Genomic DNA, 18,811 nt, shown 5'->3' with positions numbered 1-18,811 from the left:
AGTTTTAGAGAAAAACGCATTTAATTATTGAAACATCACGCCGTTCACACATCAACTGTATCGAGTCAAGTTTCACTTATCCCGTACTCTCAGCATATAAATAAGTATATTAGTTACGTTGGCCATTTAATGTAGATCAAAACTGTCTTTTCTGTTTTTCATTTTAATAAGTACTTTAGAAGTTGTTACAATATCAAAAAATCCTTGCTGCGAAACGCGCCTCGCGACGTTATGCTTATACAAGCGCGTCCGCCGCGCCCGCCTGCCTTACACGCATCGGTGGTTCAGTGGTAGAATGCTCGCCTGCCACGCGGGCGGCCCGGGTTCGATTCCCGGCCGATGCATTCTATTTAATTTTCCTCACAGGCAGCCACGTCGTGCTTGCTTTTCATCAGGGACAGAATACCCCCTTCAGCATTAACCACAAGCTCGAAAAAAAAACCCGGCTGCCTCTATAGCAACGAAGATTTAGTTAGATGCGTTTGCACGTATTGGATAATTGGAGTTGAATGTATTATTTAAGCGCGATATATTTGGTTTCACTTTTTTTGTAGTAGTTATTAGTAGGTAGGTTTTTGTTTATAATTTCTTCCGTTTAAAAATAGTCATTTAAATATATTTCAATAAGTACTTGAAAAGATTAGTAGCACAGATTTAAAATTACGGTACCTATTAAAAAATCCTTGCTTTGTAAAACAATTGGAAAATCCTTATTGAAACTACAAAAACGCGGGTTGCATTAGGGTTTAATTAATTTTCACATTATCTTAAGTGCATACATTACATGAATAATCCAGTAGTTAAAGCGGGCGAAGCCGCAAGAGGGTCGCTAGTGTAGAAATAAAATCCATAACATTTATTTTAAAAGTTTCTTTCACGCATTCAATAATATATGAATAAGGTGGAAATTGAAAATTAAATTTTTATACGATTCTTTTTTATTTTATTGTAGAAAGACTTTTATTATATATACTTTCAAATTTTATTTAATTCAAGCGTCAACTTTGCAAATATCATCGCCGAAACTGAGCCAATTGAATTTGTCACTCTGCAACACATTAGACTCCTTCACGAACTTGTCGATAGCAGCTTTAGCATCTTCAGAAAGCACTTTGGACCTTGAGAAGATCCAGGCATAATCTGTTAAAATAAATTAATTATCTATACTACTATACTAATATTATAAAGCTGAAAACCCTTGGATCTCAGGAACTACTATCGAATTAAAAAATATTTTTTGATGGAAACAAATGGATTGATATTTCATTTCTTTGACTATGGAGAAATATTAAATAGTAACGTGGCTATTTATACACGTCAATTGTAGGTTCAATCCTTATTGAGTTGATGGTAAATATTTAAAAGGAAAACACCAGCGAGGTATTAAGGAGCGGTTCACTTAACGTCATGGAGACTGGAGATAAAAGAAGTATAATTTTAAGTAAGTTATCTCTGTTTGTAATATAAACAGGTATTATCATATACGAATATATTTGAAATTCCTTACCAATGTGACTGTGGGATTTCTCATTGAAATTACAGAAGTATGCAATAAAGTACTTTTCATAATCAATATCGACGATCTCCAAAATGTGTTCTGTTGAGAAAAAGAAATATTACAAAAATTGTATTATATTCCAATCATTAAGTACTACTAAATATAAATAAAAGATGTTAAGTTACATCAATGAGAAGAATTTCATTTTAGATTCATGCTATATTCCGGTTAGAACCAAAGTATTCTTAAGGAAGTGGAAGTGGCTTAGCGACACTTTGTTACCAACTTTGTTTTGTTACCAAAGCGATTAAATAAAAATAATCCATACTTACAAGTGGTACTTGAACCCCCAACCGTCGTGTTAATATTCATAAACTGTACTTGAGTTACGACGACTTTAACATTACGCTAAACTTTCTTAAGCTATATATCGTCGGCTTAAAGTGTAAACCTGCTAATAATCTATTTAGCACATTATAGGAAGAGACAAAAACGTGTTTAAAAAGCTATGAGTTTTATTTTCAATTGTTTTATTTTCTCTATTATATTAAATAAAATAAAGGTGCTTTATTAAAGACCAGTGGGTAACAGAGTCTTACTTGATATCCTGAAGTTGTCAAGTAAAATACAAAAGATATATGGATAAACCCAAAAAAATTGTATAACAGTTTTAGCTTCAAGCTGTATCGCGCACACAGCAGGTAGACAGATGGAACCTAGTATATAGACACTCCGTCCCCCTCTTTCAGCCGAATACTGGAGGAAGAAATGGAAATATACATTTAAATAAATTACAACCCAAAACGTACCTCCATATTGATTTTTCAATATAAGTTTCCCAGATTGTCCTGCATCAGGTGCGAGGCGTGCCACGCTATCGATGATATCAGCTTTGTTATTGATAACAAAGTGATTCTTCATTTTGATCTCTTCGCCTTCCAATTTGTATTCAGCGTGACCACAGACACTACCGCTGGGAGCGCCACCGGAGTACCTGGCCACCTCATACCAGATCCCATTTCCAAACTAAAATTTTTGCGATACATGTTAATTTTTCGGAATTTGATTGCTTATTTTTTTTTACTATTCGTTTTTCTTCTTCTTTGCACTTTACTAATTTCTATGGTAATATAATTTATTTTAATTTATAGAATTTATAAATATAATAATAGAATTTATAACAAAATTTTGAACACCAGTAAGCACAAAAGCAACACTCACATTAGCTATCTGGAAATTATCAACAGATTTGACCTTCGGACAACAGTTAGCAGAAACTGATGCTATGACAGCAAACAACACTATTGGGAGCATTTTGACTTATTCTTGTAAAGGCCTGTGGACAAATAATGAATATTTAAAATCTTAACGTCTTATATACAAAAGGGTCATCTTGTGTAAGTACAAGGTTATCTATGTAAACAGACTGACAAATAAATAGCAACGATAAATATTACAATTACCTGATAGTATTTAGAATTAGATGTATTAAATTATTTCAAAAATATGATATACGACCTATGAATGCGAGTTGGATTTTTTTCTTATTATGTATATTATATATACATATAATCCTAAATATTATTCATTATCGATTAGTAAATATATGCACAAAAAAAATTATCCTAACTATAATTGTGTAACTGATATTACTTCTTACAATTTGTAGTAGGTATATCGATTCCATTCATCTTCAGGAGTTGAAAGAGAAATACAAATATAGTTGTATCGAATCAGGAGAAACTTACTGATTTTAGCAGTTTCTATCCGTTTAAAGCACATATCGACTTGAAGTGGTCGCACTCAACGGTGCTTTTTGGCTTACTTATTACTAGATCAACAGAAAGAAAATGAAATTACTTATTTTTCTAAGCCTTGAATCAGCGGATGCTGTCGAAACCAAAAGTACCGAGGAAATTTTCCCAATTGTCCAATGGTACCGAACATTCTATTTTAGATTTTTTTAATATTATTATTTTATTTTTTTATTCATTATTATCATTTCATTAAAGCTGTAAATAAAGCATATCTTACCTGATAGAAAATAAATCTAGATTTATTTATTATTTTAATATTTCAATTACGATCATTATTAGCAACTAATAGAACCTAGTGTTAAGTCACTACGTCCCCTTTAACATAATGGGGAGTGGGTGAGGAATGAGTGCGGTGCAAATACTGGAAGCATTGCCTGTTGAGAGCGGAACTCAATGATAAGCTTTGCCTCGTTGCCAGGGCGATGAAATGAAAATATGAAATATTTCAGGTAGATAGTATCGGTGGAAAGTGGAGAACGGAGTGTATTAACACTGTGATTCCTCTGCCAACCTTGCTGTATATAATTCATCCCGACTGCGATCGATCCTCCCCTGTTGTGTGCGGGATACAGCGTGAAGCCGATTTATTATATTTTAGTACCTGCACCTCTTAAACTTAGTGTAGCATAAATCTGTACTGAAGTACATTGTTATCTTATATTATATATATAAAATCGAAAGGTCACTCACTCATCACGAAATCTCAGAAACTACATGTGCTAGGAATCTCAAATTTTGCACAGGAGTTACTTATAGGACGTAGGTGCTCGCTAAGACGGGAATTTGCAATATTCGACTTCTAAGGGGTTGTTTTTGGGATCGAAAGTTTGTATGAAACTTCGTTACTACAAATGCCAGAAGTCTCAAATTTTGCATAGACGTCACTAGGACGTAGCCATGGAGACAGAAATTAATAATAAAATAGTTCACGCAGGCGAAGCCGCGGGCGGGCTGCTAGTTATAAAATATTATTTAGCCTGTTGATAAAAAGGTGACATTATCAAAATGTGTCCTCAATATTCATTAGATTTTTTAAAATGCTGAATATTTTGAACCCAAAACTGAAATTCATCAAAAATATAGATAGCTAGCGAGTAGTAACGGTTTGTCTGATGAGGGCAGGGAATGAAAATAATTAATCCCGACTGGAATCGAACTCGCAATTATCTAGACTACCAGATAATAAACGTATAAATAATATATTATATAGATACTTATATCAATCAGTATGTAATTTATAGCATGCAATTTTTTTGATAAACTAAATATTATATAAATTGTGCACCAACCAATAACATTTTTTTTTTATATAATAATTATTTAATCACGATTAAATTGTAATTGTAATACATGAGTGCGATGCAATGTATTTACAATTGTTTTATACTGTGCTTATCTGTGATTTAACTCACTCTGACACTAGCATTTATGGGTCAGTTACAAATATAACAAAACTTATCAATATTAATTTCTTTATAACGTTACGTATAACAGATATCACAGACAATAACACATTTTATTAGTTGTTGGCATGTAAATAATTTCTTTCACTTTCTTGGTTATTGTTTATCTCTAAAGTGATAATAGAAGTATTTATTTTCAGATTCACGCACTATCCCGCATATACCTAGCAGTGTAAATGAGGGCCTAGTGTTAAAGTAGTCCGTTCTCCACTTTTTTTTATTATAAACTAGCGACCCCCTTGCGGCTTCGCCCGCTTTTACTACTGGATTATTCATATAATGTATGTTTGCAAAGCACTTAAGATAGTGTGAAAATTAATTAAACTCTAATGCAACCCGCATTTTCGTAGTTTCAATAAGGATTTTCCAATTGTTTTACACAGGAAGGATTTTTTAGTAGGTACCGTAATTTTAAATCTTTGCTACTAATCTTTTCAAGTACGTATTAAAATATATTTAAATGACTATTTTTAGATAGTTAAATGACTATTTTTAAACGGAAGAAATTATAAACAAAAGCCTACCTACTAATAACTACTACAAAAAATATGAAACCAAATATATCGCGCTGAAATAATACATACAACTCCAATTATCCAATACGTGAAAACGCATCTAAATCTTCGTTGCTATGCCTCTATAGCGGGTGGGTTTTTTTTTTCGAACTTGTGGTTAATGCTGAAGAGGGTATTCTGTCCCTGACGAAAAGCAAGCATTACGTGGCTGCCTGTGAGGAAAATTAAATAGAATGCATTTTCCGGGAATCGAACCCGGGCTGCCCGCGTGGCAGGCGAGCATTCTACCACTGAACCACCGATGACTGCTCATGACGCGCTTGTATAAGCAAAACGTCACGGGGCGCGTTTCGCAGCAAGGATGTTTTGATATTGTAACAACTTATTAAAATGAAAAAAACAGTAAAAGACAGTTTTGATCTACATTAAATGGCCAACGTAACTAATATACTTATTTATATGCTGAGAGTAAGGGATAAGTGAAACATAGCTGATGTGTCAACAATTAAATGCGTTTTTCTCTAAAACTATTCGCAATTTCGAAATAGTGTAAAAAGCTAATTTTATCTTCGTTTAATGTAGAAAATTAATAAAGTATTTTAAAGGATAAGGATTAATACCATTATGGAAAAATATCCCTCACAATAAAAAATATATTGAAATTATTATTTTTAGACAGAAATATGATCACTACACGTTATCCTTAAAAGATAAAAATATGCTGTCGCGGACTTTTTTGTAGATCTTATTAAGAGGAACAATACTCCAGTACATTATTTTCATGTAGTACTTACCATTAAAGCAGCGCATGCGCGAAAGTGTCTCGACGGGTAGGACTTTATACACATTTATCGTATTTATGTTAATTTACATAAGAATGTACAAATAATAAACTATATATAAACCTTCCCTGAGAAATACACGACCTAATGGTGAAAACCGCATAAAAATCCGTTGGGTGGTGTAGAAGAAGAAGAGTTAGAAAGTTCAGACAGACACGAAAAGCGACTTTGTTTTATAAGATATAGGATAGGATATATTTCCGAAAGTTTGAATAAGTAAAATACACGGTGAAGTATTAAATAAAAAAAATTAAATATATTTTAAAGTACTGTATATTTATTTTATAAGTTATTGACAACACACCCACATTACACAGTATGTATCACATTTCATTCTCTAAATTAAGCATTGATTTTGCAGTTTTCCTCGCTGAAGTTTAGCCATTCAAACCTCTTACTATCCAAAATATCAGATTCTTTCAAGTACTTTTCAACGGCAACTTTATCATCATCAGGAAGAACCTTAGATCTCGAGAAGATCCATGCGAATTCTGTCGAAATAAACAAATGTTAGTGATTAAATGAATAAACTTGGGGAATAATAAAAAAATTAAGTAGCCTGTTCTAAAATCAGAGCTGTGTTAAGAAAAGTTAGATTTTCCTCTCCACTTGTTCCTGCCATTTTACGGTATTTAAAAAATATACCGATATAAATGTCACATCTACACATCCACACATCAAATCGGTAATGGTAATCCTTTATCTCTCTCTCTCTCTCAGCTCTCTGTTCAGCAGTTTTTATCAAATGACGTATGAAATATTTTCAACTGCCCAACTATAATATAAATTGTATTTTTCGTTCTATCGAAGTGAGTACCACATATTTTATTTAAATAGTAGATAAGTGGTTTACCATTATATATTTAAAACTAAAGCCAATCAATTTAAAATCTTATTGTTAAGAATTACAAAATTTTGGGTTTGGCTGAAAAAAAAATAAGAATAATAGTTCGAAATTTCATAGCGTCTTGTAAAGCTATTTATTTATATTACAATTACAAACTTACCTTTAATTTCTTGTGAAGCCTCGTCATATTTGCAGAAATATTCAATTAGGTACTTATTGTAGTCGATATTCATGACATTGACGAGACTTTCGATTGGACCATTAGCTGTAGTAAAAAAAAGTAATGTTAAATTCGTAGTAAGTTTAATTGTGCAATGTGGATATTTACTTTATCTGGAGACTCTTCCAATTGGGAGAGAGAATAGAGGAATTACTTTTTAATTTCCTTTTATATGAAAACTTTTTGATTTTTATATTATTGATGTGATTTGACAGGAAAAAAGAATTTATTCCTGTTTAGTGAAATAAGATTGGCAACTCACGTCCGTATGGGAGGCTGTAGATAATTTGACCAGATTGTCCAGCATTGGGAGCGAGTGATACAACTCCTTCGACGGATTTAACTTTGTGGTCATTAACGTAGTAGTTCTTCACTTTAACCTGATCTCCCTCTGCATTGAATTCCGAGCGACCACATATGGTACCTTTTTCAAGAGAATTCGGATACCTTGCCACTTCATACCAAACACCTTGACCGAACTAAAAATAAATAAATAAATAAATAAAATAATTAAATCCGAAAAAGATAATAAAATAAATGTAAACTTACAGAGGCAAACTGGAAGTTATCAACGGGCTTGACCGCTGGGCAGTTAGCGGAGACCGCCGCTACGAGTGCAAAAAGAAATAAGAAATACATGTCGACCTTTTCTTCTTAAATCTCCTACGTGAGTTGTCATTTCTTCAAAAATCCCACCTTATATATAATTCGATATGGGGTCATCGTATTAAAATAAAAGGTTATCCATTTAGATACAATACAGATCGTCGATTCTTGCAATAGGTATTTATAAATTCCCAAGTATAACCAAATTCCCAATTACGATATGATAGTTCTTAATCAATTATTTCTTAATGCATTCAAGTAATCATATTTATAGGGTTTATTTCTAAGACTTTTTAGGGTTCCGTACCTCAAGGCTAGTCATGGCGCACGGGTTCAGTGTGACTGCAAAATTGACTGGTTTTGGGTTCCATCCCTCTCGAGGAAATGAAATATTTATTTAAATTTATATTTTCATTTCTTCGCTCTGTTGTCGAGGCGAAGTGTGTTGAGTTCCACCACTTAACACACAATACCTCCAGAATTCGGCGGAAAGTGGGGAACGAAGTGTCTTAACACTAGATTCCCTCTGCCTCTGTTATGATTTAAATTTTAAGTATTATTTTGTCTAATTTCGATTTAATAATCTTAAATATTTGATTTTAATAATAAATAATAAAAGAAACAATTATGCGTCAAACTTTATTATCAATTGCTTCAAAATAAATGACAAGAAGACTTTAATTATTATCTCATTCATATTTTATCCTCAACCCTGCAAGCTCCTTCGCTGAAGTCAGGCCACATGAACTTCTTAGAATCCAAGACCTTGGATTCTCTCACATATCTGTCTATGGCGGACTTGATGTGGAAAGGCACAACTTTAGACCTTGACAGGATCCATGCAAAATCTGCAAAGAAAATTTAAATTACGTTTATAATACTCTGCTTAGTCCTTAGCTTTTAATAGTCATCGAATATTCATCCTATTTTACTATTATTATAAATGCTTGTAAGGATGGATCTTTGTTTCACTTTCATGGAAAATCTACTAAAAAGGGATTTAGTATGAAATTTAACAATAATATAGCTTACTGCTATATATCAGAATAATAATTATATAGGCTATAATTTATGTAAAAATTTATATTGATTGATTTCTTGATATTTGTGATATTTATGGTTTAAAGCGTGCCAGTTGAGCACAATTAATTTCGCCAATATCACGTTGTATGGGAAAAACACGAAGGCAATTGATTGGTAAAAAAAGATAACTTTACACAATTATAGAATACATGTAAAAAAAGAGATCCAGTATAAGTACAGCCTAGAACATACAAAATAAAAATTCTTAAGATATTATTTAGACGCCATGTACGATTAAATCCATATTAAATTTTATTATCTCATATCTAAATTCGTTTTCATATCAGATTTATGTCAGGTAGCGATATGAGTCAAAATCCATTTGATAGATTATCTTATTAAATATTGAATAATTTGTACTACAATAACAAAAGGGTAGGGTAGGTAAAGGGAGCGTAAAACATTCTGCCCCCCACTTTCCAAGCTCCACGATTGGCCTCAAAAAAAATTAAAACTCTTCTTTCTGACAGCGCAAAGCCGCTTAATATCTGTGGCGTAGAACGCTGTTAAATAGAAAATAAAAACATACCTTGGTGGCTATGGTTCTTCTCGTCAGATTTGCAATGGTAACCGATTGCGTAGTTTTTATAATCGACCTTCAGGACATCCAACATGCTCTTTTTGGGGGCAGCGTTATCTGGTAAGAGAAATAGTGAAATTAAAAACTGTATACATTTTGATAATTATTAGGAATTGTATGGCAATTTCGTTCGTGGCTTCGCCTACATGGACCAATTATGGCCAATTTTGTAAGCTAAATTTATAATATAAAGTAATATAATATAACTAGCGGCCCGCCCGAGGCTTCGCGTGCGTGAACTACGTTATTATTAATTTATGTCTCCATGAGTACTTGTAAGTGACGTCCATGCAAAATTTGAGACTCCTAGCATTTGTAGTTACGCAGTTTCATACAAACTTTCAATCCCAAAACAACCCCTTAGAAGTCGAATATTGCAAATTCGCCTCTTAGCGAGCACCTACGTCCTATAAATAACTCCTATGCAAAATTTCCTAACACATGTAGTTTCTGAGATTTCGTGTGAGTGAGTGAGTGACCTTTCGATTTTATATATATACTAGCGACCCCCTTGCGGCTTCGCCCTCTTTTACTACTGGATTATTCATATAATGTATGTTTGCAAAGCACTTAAGATAATGTGAAAATTAATTAAACCCTAATGCAACCCGCATTTTCGTAGTTGCAATAAGGATTTTCCAATTGTTTTACACAGCAAGGATTTTTTAGTAGGTCGCTCATCTAAACGCATCTAAATCTTCGTTGCTATAAAGGCAGGCGGGTTTTTTTTTCGAACTTGTGGTTAATGCTTAAGAGGGTATTCTGTCCCTGATGAAAAGCAAGCACTACGTGGCTGCCTGTGAGGAAAATTAAATAGAATGCATCGGCCGGGAATCGAACCCGGGCAGGCCGCGTGGCAGGCGAGCATTCTACCACTGAACCACCGATGCGTGTAAGGCAGGCGAGCGCGGCGGACGCATGGCGAGTGGCGCGCCGTTTCGCAGCAAGGATTTTTTGATATTGTAACAACTTCTAAAGTACTTATTAAAATGAAAAACAGTAAAAGACAGTTTTGATCTACATTAAACGGCCAACGTAACTGATATACTTATTTATATACTGAGAGTAAGGGATAAGTGAAACTTGAGTAACATACAGCTGAGGTGTCAACGGCGTGATGTGTCAACAATTAAATGCGTTTTTCTGTAAAACTATTCGCAATTTCGAAATAGTGTAAAAAGCAAATTTTATCTTTGTTAAACGTAGAAAATTAATAAAGTATTTTAAAGGATAAGGATTAATACCATTATGGAAAAACATCCCTCACAATAAAAAATATATTGAAATTATTATTTTTAGACAGAAAAATGATCACTACACGTTATTATTAAAAGATACGAATATGCCGTCGCGGACTTTTTTGTAGATCTTATTAAGAGAAACAATACTCCAGTACATTTTTTTCATTTAGTACTTACCATTAAAGCAGCGCATGCGCGAAAGTGTCTCAACGGGTAGGACTTTATACACATTTATCGCATTTATGTTAACTTATATAAGAATGTACAAATAATAAACTATATATAAACCTTCTATGAAAAATGCTCGACCTAATGGTGAAAACCGCTTCAAAATCCGTTGGGTGGTTTAGAAGAAGAAGAGTTAGAAACAACAGACAGACACGAAAAGCGACTTTGTTTTATAAGATATAGAATAGGATAGGATAGGATATATAAAATACCTATCTAATATTAATATTCAGATAGATATTTGTAGATAGATATAAATCTAATTGTAATCCAATCCGATTATTAATTTGCTTTAACATAATTTTATTAAGGAAGGGTAGTTACACAGAAATTTAGCTGTCTTTTCATATTAACTAATTAATACTAAAATTAATTTAATGAATTTAACAATATTAATTAATACTTCTCCCGATTGGATATCAAACCCACAATTATTTCATTTTTTTTATATTCACGCAGTATCTCGCACATACCAGGGTAAACAAAGGGATCCTATTATTAATACATTCTGTTCCCCACTTTCCATCGATTTTTTGACATACAAGTATTTCATGTTGCCGCGCTTTATCTTGTTACCACAGCGAAGAAAATGGAAATATTAAATAATTAATTCCTCCGAGCGAGAATCGATCCCACAACCCTCGCGTCAACAATTACACGCTCATTGAAAATTTATAAAGCAAATATATATTATATACAAGTATATACCTCCATACGGCAAAACGTAGACTAATTTCCCAAAACCATTGGCTTCTTTATCCAGTTCCGCAACACCATCTATCCAGACGAGCTTGTTGTTCTCCACATGGTTGTTCCTAATCTTGATCACGTCACCGTCAAGGGTATATTCAGCAAAACCACAATTTCCAGCAGATTCGGCCGAGTTGGGATATCTTGCCACCTCATACCAGGTTCCTTGTCCAAACTAGAAAAAATACAAATTTAAAAACTTGTAGCTATCTCATAGTCTTACATTTTTCTATTATAATAATAAAGTTGAGTAGTACGAAATTACTCTGTTTTTTTCTCAGCGGATGTTTATATCGTCACACCCTAATGTACAGCGGAGTGACTGAACACTAGGTGGTGTCTCTATCAGAGAAATGCGTGAATAAAAAAAAATAGTACTTACAGCAGTAAGGTTAAAGTTGGCTACAGGCTTCACTTCCGGGCATTCCCCTTCAGAGTAGACGCTGGCGGACGCCGTCGCTACCAAAGCGAAGATACAGAAGAATATCATCTTAGAATGCAGTGATTGCAACTGATGATGACACCCAAAAATCCTTGTCTTATATACCCAAATGTGATAATAACAATAAGAAAAAATAAGTAAGAAAAGTCAAAAGGACAATTTTGGATTCAAATTTATTCCAAAAGTTGTTATTTAGGTAGTTGGTATATATAAATAGATTTTTGAATTTTGCTTCACTAGACATTTGGATTTTGAATTTTTATACAAGTTGTTTTGAGACGTGGTGGCGCAGTGCACAGCGTGTGAGTATTATAGTAAATACAACGGTTGTGGGTTCGATTCTGATTCGATGAATAATAATTCATTCTCTCCAGTGAGATTCCTTGTTCTGGTGACAAGACAAATAGCGGCGTTTAGTACCGCCTCTCCACACGCAATGTCTCGAAAATTGCATGGAGAACGAAGTGCTCTGCCCTATATGCTATATGCGGGATAAAGTGTGAAGACAAAAAAGCGGAATATTTCGATTTTTTGGAAGCAATATTAATCGGCACAACATAAGGCCGTCGTGGCGCGGCGGCACAGTGCGACTGTAAGCGCAACGATTATGAGTTCAATTCTCGGTTTCTAATGAAATATTTAATATTTTCATTTCCTCGCTCTAGTAATTAGGCAAAGCACGGCGCTGAACCGTTGAACCAGTTAACGTTGAATTCTGCCTCTCAACACGCAATGCCTCGAAAATGTGAAGAACGGTAGTGTCTTAACGGGAATAGAGTGTCTTAACACTAGTTTCAAAAATCCCCTCTGCCTACCCTGCTATGCACACACATAAAGCAAGAAGCTGAAAATAAAATCCTTCGAAATCATCGAACTCACAACTACCGCATTCACAACCAGACTATTCAACAACACATCGGCATCTTTATTCGTAATTTAAACAAAATAAGAAGTCATGGAAAGTTTAAAGGAAGACAGTCATTCACCAATTTGGGGGGGCAATTTTGTAATACAAGTAGCGTAGTCACCGATTCGATTATCTTCTTCGACGGTTCTAGACGATGTTATTAGGCGTTTAATATTTTTTATGCGCTGTAACTAGGAGGGAACTTTTACTAGTTTATTAAAGTATTAATAGAGATTAAAAACAAAGTGTGACTCCAAATCGACTGGTTGTGGGTTCAATCCTCACTCATTTATATTTTCCTTTTTTCGCTCTGGGGTCGAGGCAAAGCGCGGCGTTGAATTCCGCCACTCAACAGAATTTGGCGGAACTTGTGGAACTTAACTCTAGATTCCCTCTTTCTACCCTGCTGTGTGCAGGATACAGCGTGAAGCTGTTTTTTTTTATAAATCCATACCTATATTATAAATTCGAAAGTAACTCTGTCTGTCTGTCTGTCTGTCTGTCTGTCTGTCTGTCTGTCTGTCTGTCTGTCTGTCTGTCTGTCTGTCTGTCTGTCTGTCTTTTACGCAATCAGGGCCAAACCGCTAATTTAATTGTGATAAAATACTCATATAGAGATACTTGAGGGTCCCGGGATGAACATAGGATACTTTTTTTTTCTCATATTTGTAATATTTTCGATATATACCAATATATTAAAATAATTAATTTGACATGCAATTTATTCCGCCATGTTAATAACAATCGTCGCTACGCGTTGCTAAGCAACGGCTTGCAAAGTTTGTTGTTTTAAGAAAACGTCGGCGTCGCCCAAAGTCAGTTTGCTTAATGCATACATGGCGCGCGCCGATATAGATTTGTATACATTAACAAAAATTAGATGATTTCTATAGTTTGATATCCATCCTTATGAAAATAAATATAATAGTCACTTTTAGCATTTCATCTTAATGGAAATTAGTTAGTTTACAGTATAACATTGTAATAAATAAGATATCACTGATTCCAAATGACATAGCCTACGAGTGGTATAGTATGACCGACGCGAACGGGCAGATGACGATTTTTGATGATTTTGTAAATTTTTATATATTTTCGAATTACTATTATTTTTTATGTAATTATTTGCTGCTTATTATTAATTTATCTCAGTTCGGTTATCTTTACCGATGTTATACACTTAAAATATCGTAATTTTAATCATTTAGGATTTTATTTAATGTTGTTCGCAAAAATTAATAATTATTTAATATAGAAAAATGTTTAGTACGCGCGCACGGCAAACTTTAGGTACTTTTTCTAATATTAAGAATTTCCTTTAGTTACTTTTACTTCTTTTGTTTGTTCATTTCGGTTACTCAGATATTTTTTCTAATAATAAATCTCCACTTATTATTATTTTTTAACTTATTTTAATTATTTAGGCATATGTTTTCGCGGGCGTAGCCGCGTCCGGGCCCACTAGTGAATCTATAAAAACTTTTAGTAAACCAAAGTCTGATGTTTAAAAATCAATCTGTTTTAAATCTGTTCTAATTTTTTTTAAATACCTATACACATGTAAATCAAATCTTCATTTAAAAGTTAAGTTCCAAATTTAATTCCAATTTTATGGAATTTATTTCACTTTTACCATTATTTAAATTGATTATGATCGACAATTTTACGCTCAATCTGGAAAGCGAATGAAACAATAAAGAATTATACAAAGATAGTAAATTTCTTACGCACTACAAGAATGTCAGTCAGTCATTCATATACATTTATCGTATTGCCTCTGTAATGGTATTAATCTAAATTCATGATAATCTCATTATCAGTATACCGTTAGTTAGATATTATGAATCATGATAAACTAAGCGGAAGCGTTTTTTTTGTTTGATTTGTTTAGCTGCCCGAGCAAATAAGACAAATGTCGAGTTTATTACCGTGGAGATTTTACACGTGACAAAGCAGAATATAAATTTATAATATACTTACCTATCTTTTTTAATGTCTAAATATTATAACTTAAATTCAGTTAACATTTAATTTTGACGTATGTATGATGTATGACTGGCTGACAAATGTTCATTGTAGTTTTACTTAAAATGAATTACAATTAATTAATATTTTCATGTCTTCGCTCTGGTACTAAGGCTAAAACGCGGTATTGTGTACCGCCACTCAATATGCAATACCTTGAATTCGGCGGAAATTGGATAACGAAGTGTTTTAACACTAGATTCCCCCCGCCTACCATGATATATCAGCATATATGCTGTGAAGCCGAAAAACAAAAGTTATAATTGTTCCTCTAAATCAAAGCCTACCCTTGAATAAGGGACTAGGTACCAGCTACCAGCGCTTTAAATAACTGAACCTATTATGTCATGTCATTCTTTATTTTTTTGTAGGATTATTTTTGTATTTTTCAACTTAGGCCTTAATTTCGTTTTCCAGGCGACTGTAGCAGTATGTGTAGTGGGTGACTATGGACCTAAACTGAAATATGCGTGGGGAGATGCGCTTGGAGAATTGGATTGTCCTGGTCCTGACGGCACACCATATCCTAGGTAAATAAAATTTAGTGTAACTAGTGAACAATAATCATTAAAAGGACATATTTAATCCAAAAAAACAATAAGGTTGTCATGGTTTTTTAATGTCGCGCGAATTGTGGAAAATATACAGAAACATCACCAATTTTTGACATAATGCACCCATTTTAATTGTTTTTATTAGCTTTAACAAATACACAACAAAGCAAATGACTACAAAATATACTATGAAATAAGACATTAATTTGTCGACTTCTATTAATGATGTTTACTTACTACGTAAGTACCTACAAATATTAGAAAATTTATATATACATCTTTATTTCATACAAAAATCTACCATATTATACAACATATAGAGTTTATTTTACAAAAAAATTGCTCCTGCTAGCAAATTGAGTCAACCGGTTCGATAAGTTGGACAGAACGCGCTCGTACTGGTTCACGGGCGAGGAAGACACTTCAGCTTGTGAATATCAGTATTTGTCCGATCGGTAAAGCTCGGTGATTCTCGTTTAATGCCGACGACGTCACGTATGGCCGCCGCGCAGAGGTTAGTTCGCGTCAAGCGTCACGATAGGTTTATACGCGTAATAACGCGTTATTACTTAGGAAGTCTTTTAATAAGTAAATGTTTGTATAACTGCATTATTTAAATAGTTTACTGTAAGCTATTATAATGTCGGAGGATAGTACAGAAGTCTTTGTGGAAACCATGTCTGGAAACGATGTAGATCGGGAGGAATTTTATCGCCGAGTTCACGTACTATTGGGCAATGAAACAGGGCAAAACGCGTTTATACTGACAGCTGCAAGGTACAGTCAACTACTTCGGGAACTTAAAGACGCTAAAATGAAAACTAAAAAAGAACATGCCGATTATAGACATGTGAAAAGATATGATATTATTTCAACTCCAAACGGTGAAAGACTTGTTATATCTGGCGTGGAGGGGAAGAAAACAAGGCAACTTTATGTTGCAATGGAAGAAATTTATGACATTATACGCGAGTACCATTTAAAAATGAATCATGCCGGTAGAACGCGTTTAATGTATGCTATAGAGCCAAAATACAAAAATATTACGACAGAAATTGTCATGCTTTACTTGTCACTATGTAAAGGTTGTAAAAATAAAGTCGTCAAGCGCAGTAGGATCTATACGCCTTCGGATATGCCGGACAGAAAAGATGAAGAAAATGTGTCCAATACTGACATCACGCAGAAAGCAGTTACAGATCCTATAGAATCTGATAATCAAGTTTATATATCCGAAGGCGATATGACGAATATAGAAGATACTAAAATATATCCAGAACTGTTTTCCAGAGGACAAATGGACATATTGGATGTCTCGACGGTATCTCGAGATAATTATAAGTATTTAATGGTTTACAGAAACTTCGTGACAAAATTTATTCATCTGAAGGCTTTAAAGAGTATCAATATAGATGAATCTGTACATGCTTTGTTGGAAATTTTTCTGACGTTTGGTGCCCCAAATATATTGCAATCAAAAAACGGAATATCCGTAACTAAACAAATATGTAGAAGAATGTACTCTATGTTTCCTGAAATTAAAGTTGTAACTGGTGATGCACAAAACAAATATAGTTTTAAAGGACAGTCTAATGAAGACATACTTAAACTTCTACGTGATTGGTGCACAGATAATAAATCGCAAATGTGGTATAGTGGCATCAAATACGTTCAATACATTTTGAATAACACATTTAACGTTGATATTTATCGTACTCCGAGTGAGTCCGTTTTCGGATATAATCCAAAAAGGGGAATAGCTACATTTATGGGTAAAGATGAGTACGATCATCTTATTACCGAAAAAGATTTAAAAATAGCTTTAGAAGAGAAGGAATCGGGAAAAAATTCCGATGAGTTGTTGCTAGAAGAATCATTGATACCGTCCTGTAGCTTTATCAAATTGGAAAAAGTTTCTAATGACGATGAAGATATGGATGACGATGATACCTCGATTAACATTGAAACAATATAAATCTATATCTATACTTATAATAAATCTGTAGAAAAGTCATTTCTGTACATTGAAAATATTTAAAAAAAAAATAGCTAGGGTGTTAAAGGACCATTAACAGAATCCATTTCCAGCATTTTTGGAATTTTTGTCTGTTTGTCTGTTTATGTGATCACGTATCACGTAAAAAGTACACAACAAATTTAAGCAACTTTTATATATAAAAATTACAAATAAATCAGAGTAGGTTTTAGTTTTTATTTCATTGTAATCCCTTCACTCTATCAAAAGATATAAGTATTTAATGTTTTCAAGAAGTTAATATTGGAGATCTATTGTCAACAAATAGTAAGTACTAACGAATCTTGATAACGAATAAAGCATATCTCAACAAGTTATTATTTGATAAGCATTAATTACTTCGAGAGAAATATTATTATTTTAAAATAAAACTTTAGCAAAATATAGTTTTTGATTATTTATACAGAGAAAACAGTATGTTTTAACTTTGATCGATCGGTGACAGTTTAACTATTAGCACAATAGATGGCGCTCTGGCAAGATTCTCTGGAAGAAAAGAATTTGGAAACGTTTTAATTACATGACTGTTGATAATATATATATATATATATATATATATATATATATATATATATATATATATATATATATATATATATATATATATATATATATAAGCAAATTTGTTCATAGTAAAAACTACTGAATAAAATATAAAGAAAATTAAATAGTATGTAAAGGGTACACTATTAAAACATTATGTACTCAAAGTTTTCAAGTTTATGTTTGAGAAAGGAGAAACATATGTAACGATATCTATTGACTACATAGACATACTGTAATGAATGTTGATAACGCGTAAAACATATTGTTGCTTTATTATTTGCTAAACATTTATTACGTCGGAATGAATATTATTAATTTTAATACATCAATAAAAGCAAGCCATCGTTTATGTTTAATATTATTTTATGTTAAGAGAAATTTAATATAAAAACTGTATGTTTTATCAGTTTAACATTAATAGATGACTCAATAGATTCTGAATCGCGCTGCAATTCTTGCCGAAAGAATGAAGCTTGAAATCTCTCGATTGGAATCACTATTGATAAAAAATTAATTATTAATGATAACACTACACTCTATCATAACATTTATTTAAATATATCAAGAAATTTATACTTGAGAAAATAAAAACAGAATTTTAAACATATAGTT

General features: G+C 33.0%; 2 protein-coding genes across 2 annotated transcripts; one reads left to right on the top strand and one right to left on the bottom strand.

Annotated features, from left to right (window-relative positions):
* Positions 1-734: 734 nt before the first annotated feature.
* LOC146536986 (uncharacterized) lies at positions 735-12,243 on the bottom strand. The gene is made up of 11 exons (XM_085189649.1): positions 12,073-12,243; positions 11,649-11,865; positions 9,421-9,528; positions 8,507-8,656; positions 7,752-7,852; positions 7,465-7,681; positions 7,143-7,247; positions 6,484-6,626; positions 2,308-2,524; positions 1,508-1,597; positions 735-1,140 (listed from the first exon to the last, which is right to left on the bottom strand). Exons 1-11 carry the CDS (start codon positions 12,178-12,180, stop codon positions 992-994), a joined length of 1,605 nt encoding a protein of 534 aa, XP_085045775.1. The 5' UTR covers positions 12,181-12,243; the 3' UTR covers positions 735-991.
* A 3,833-nt stretch (positions 12,244-16,076) lies between these two features.
* LOC146536985 (KRAB domain-containing protein 2-like) lies at positions 16,077-18,811 on the top strand. The gene has a single exon (XM_085189485.1). It carries the CDS (start codon positions 16,259-16,261, stop codon positions 17,591-17,593), a length of 1,335 nt encoding a protein of 444 aa, XP_085045611.1. The 5' UTR covers positions 16,077-16,258; the 3' UTR covers positions 17,594-18,811.

This window comes from Heliconius melpomene, chromosome 8 (assembly GCF_056956725.1).
Source record: "Heliconius melpomene rosina isolate 202511_hmr_F chromosome 8, ASM5695672v1, whole genome shotgun sequence".
Lineage (NCBI taxonomy): Eukaryota > Metazoa > Arthropoda > Insecta > Lepidoptera > Nymphalidae > Heliconius > Heliconius melpomene.
The sequence above is the reverse complement of the archived record's forward strand: the minus strand, read 5'-3'. Positions and strand labels throughout refer to the sequence as shown.

Excerpts from the sequence above, each read along its gene's own strand:
- LOC146536986 (XM_085189649.1), bottom strand. The coding sequence starts at position 12,180 with ATGATATTCTTCTGTATCTTCGCTTTGGTAGCGACGGCGTCCGCCAGC. Across the intron at positions 11,866-12,072 it reads CCAACTTTAACCTTACTGCT|TTTGGACAAGGAACCTGGTA; the intron begins GTAAGTACTATT and ends TATTTTTTCTAG. Across the intron at positions 2,525-6,483 it reads AGGAAAACTGCAAAATCAAT|TTTGGAAATGGGATCTGGTA; the intron begins GCTTAATTTAGA and ends CAAAAATTTTAG.
- LOC146536985 (XM_085189485.1), top strand. The coding sequence starts at position 16,259 with ATGTCGGAGGATAGTACAGAAGTCTTTGTGGAAACCATGTCTGGAAAC.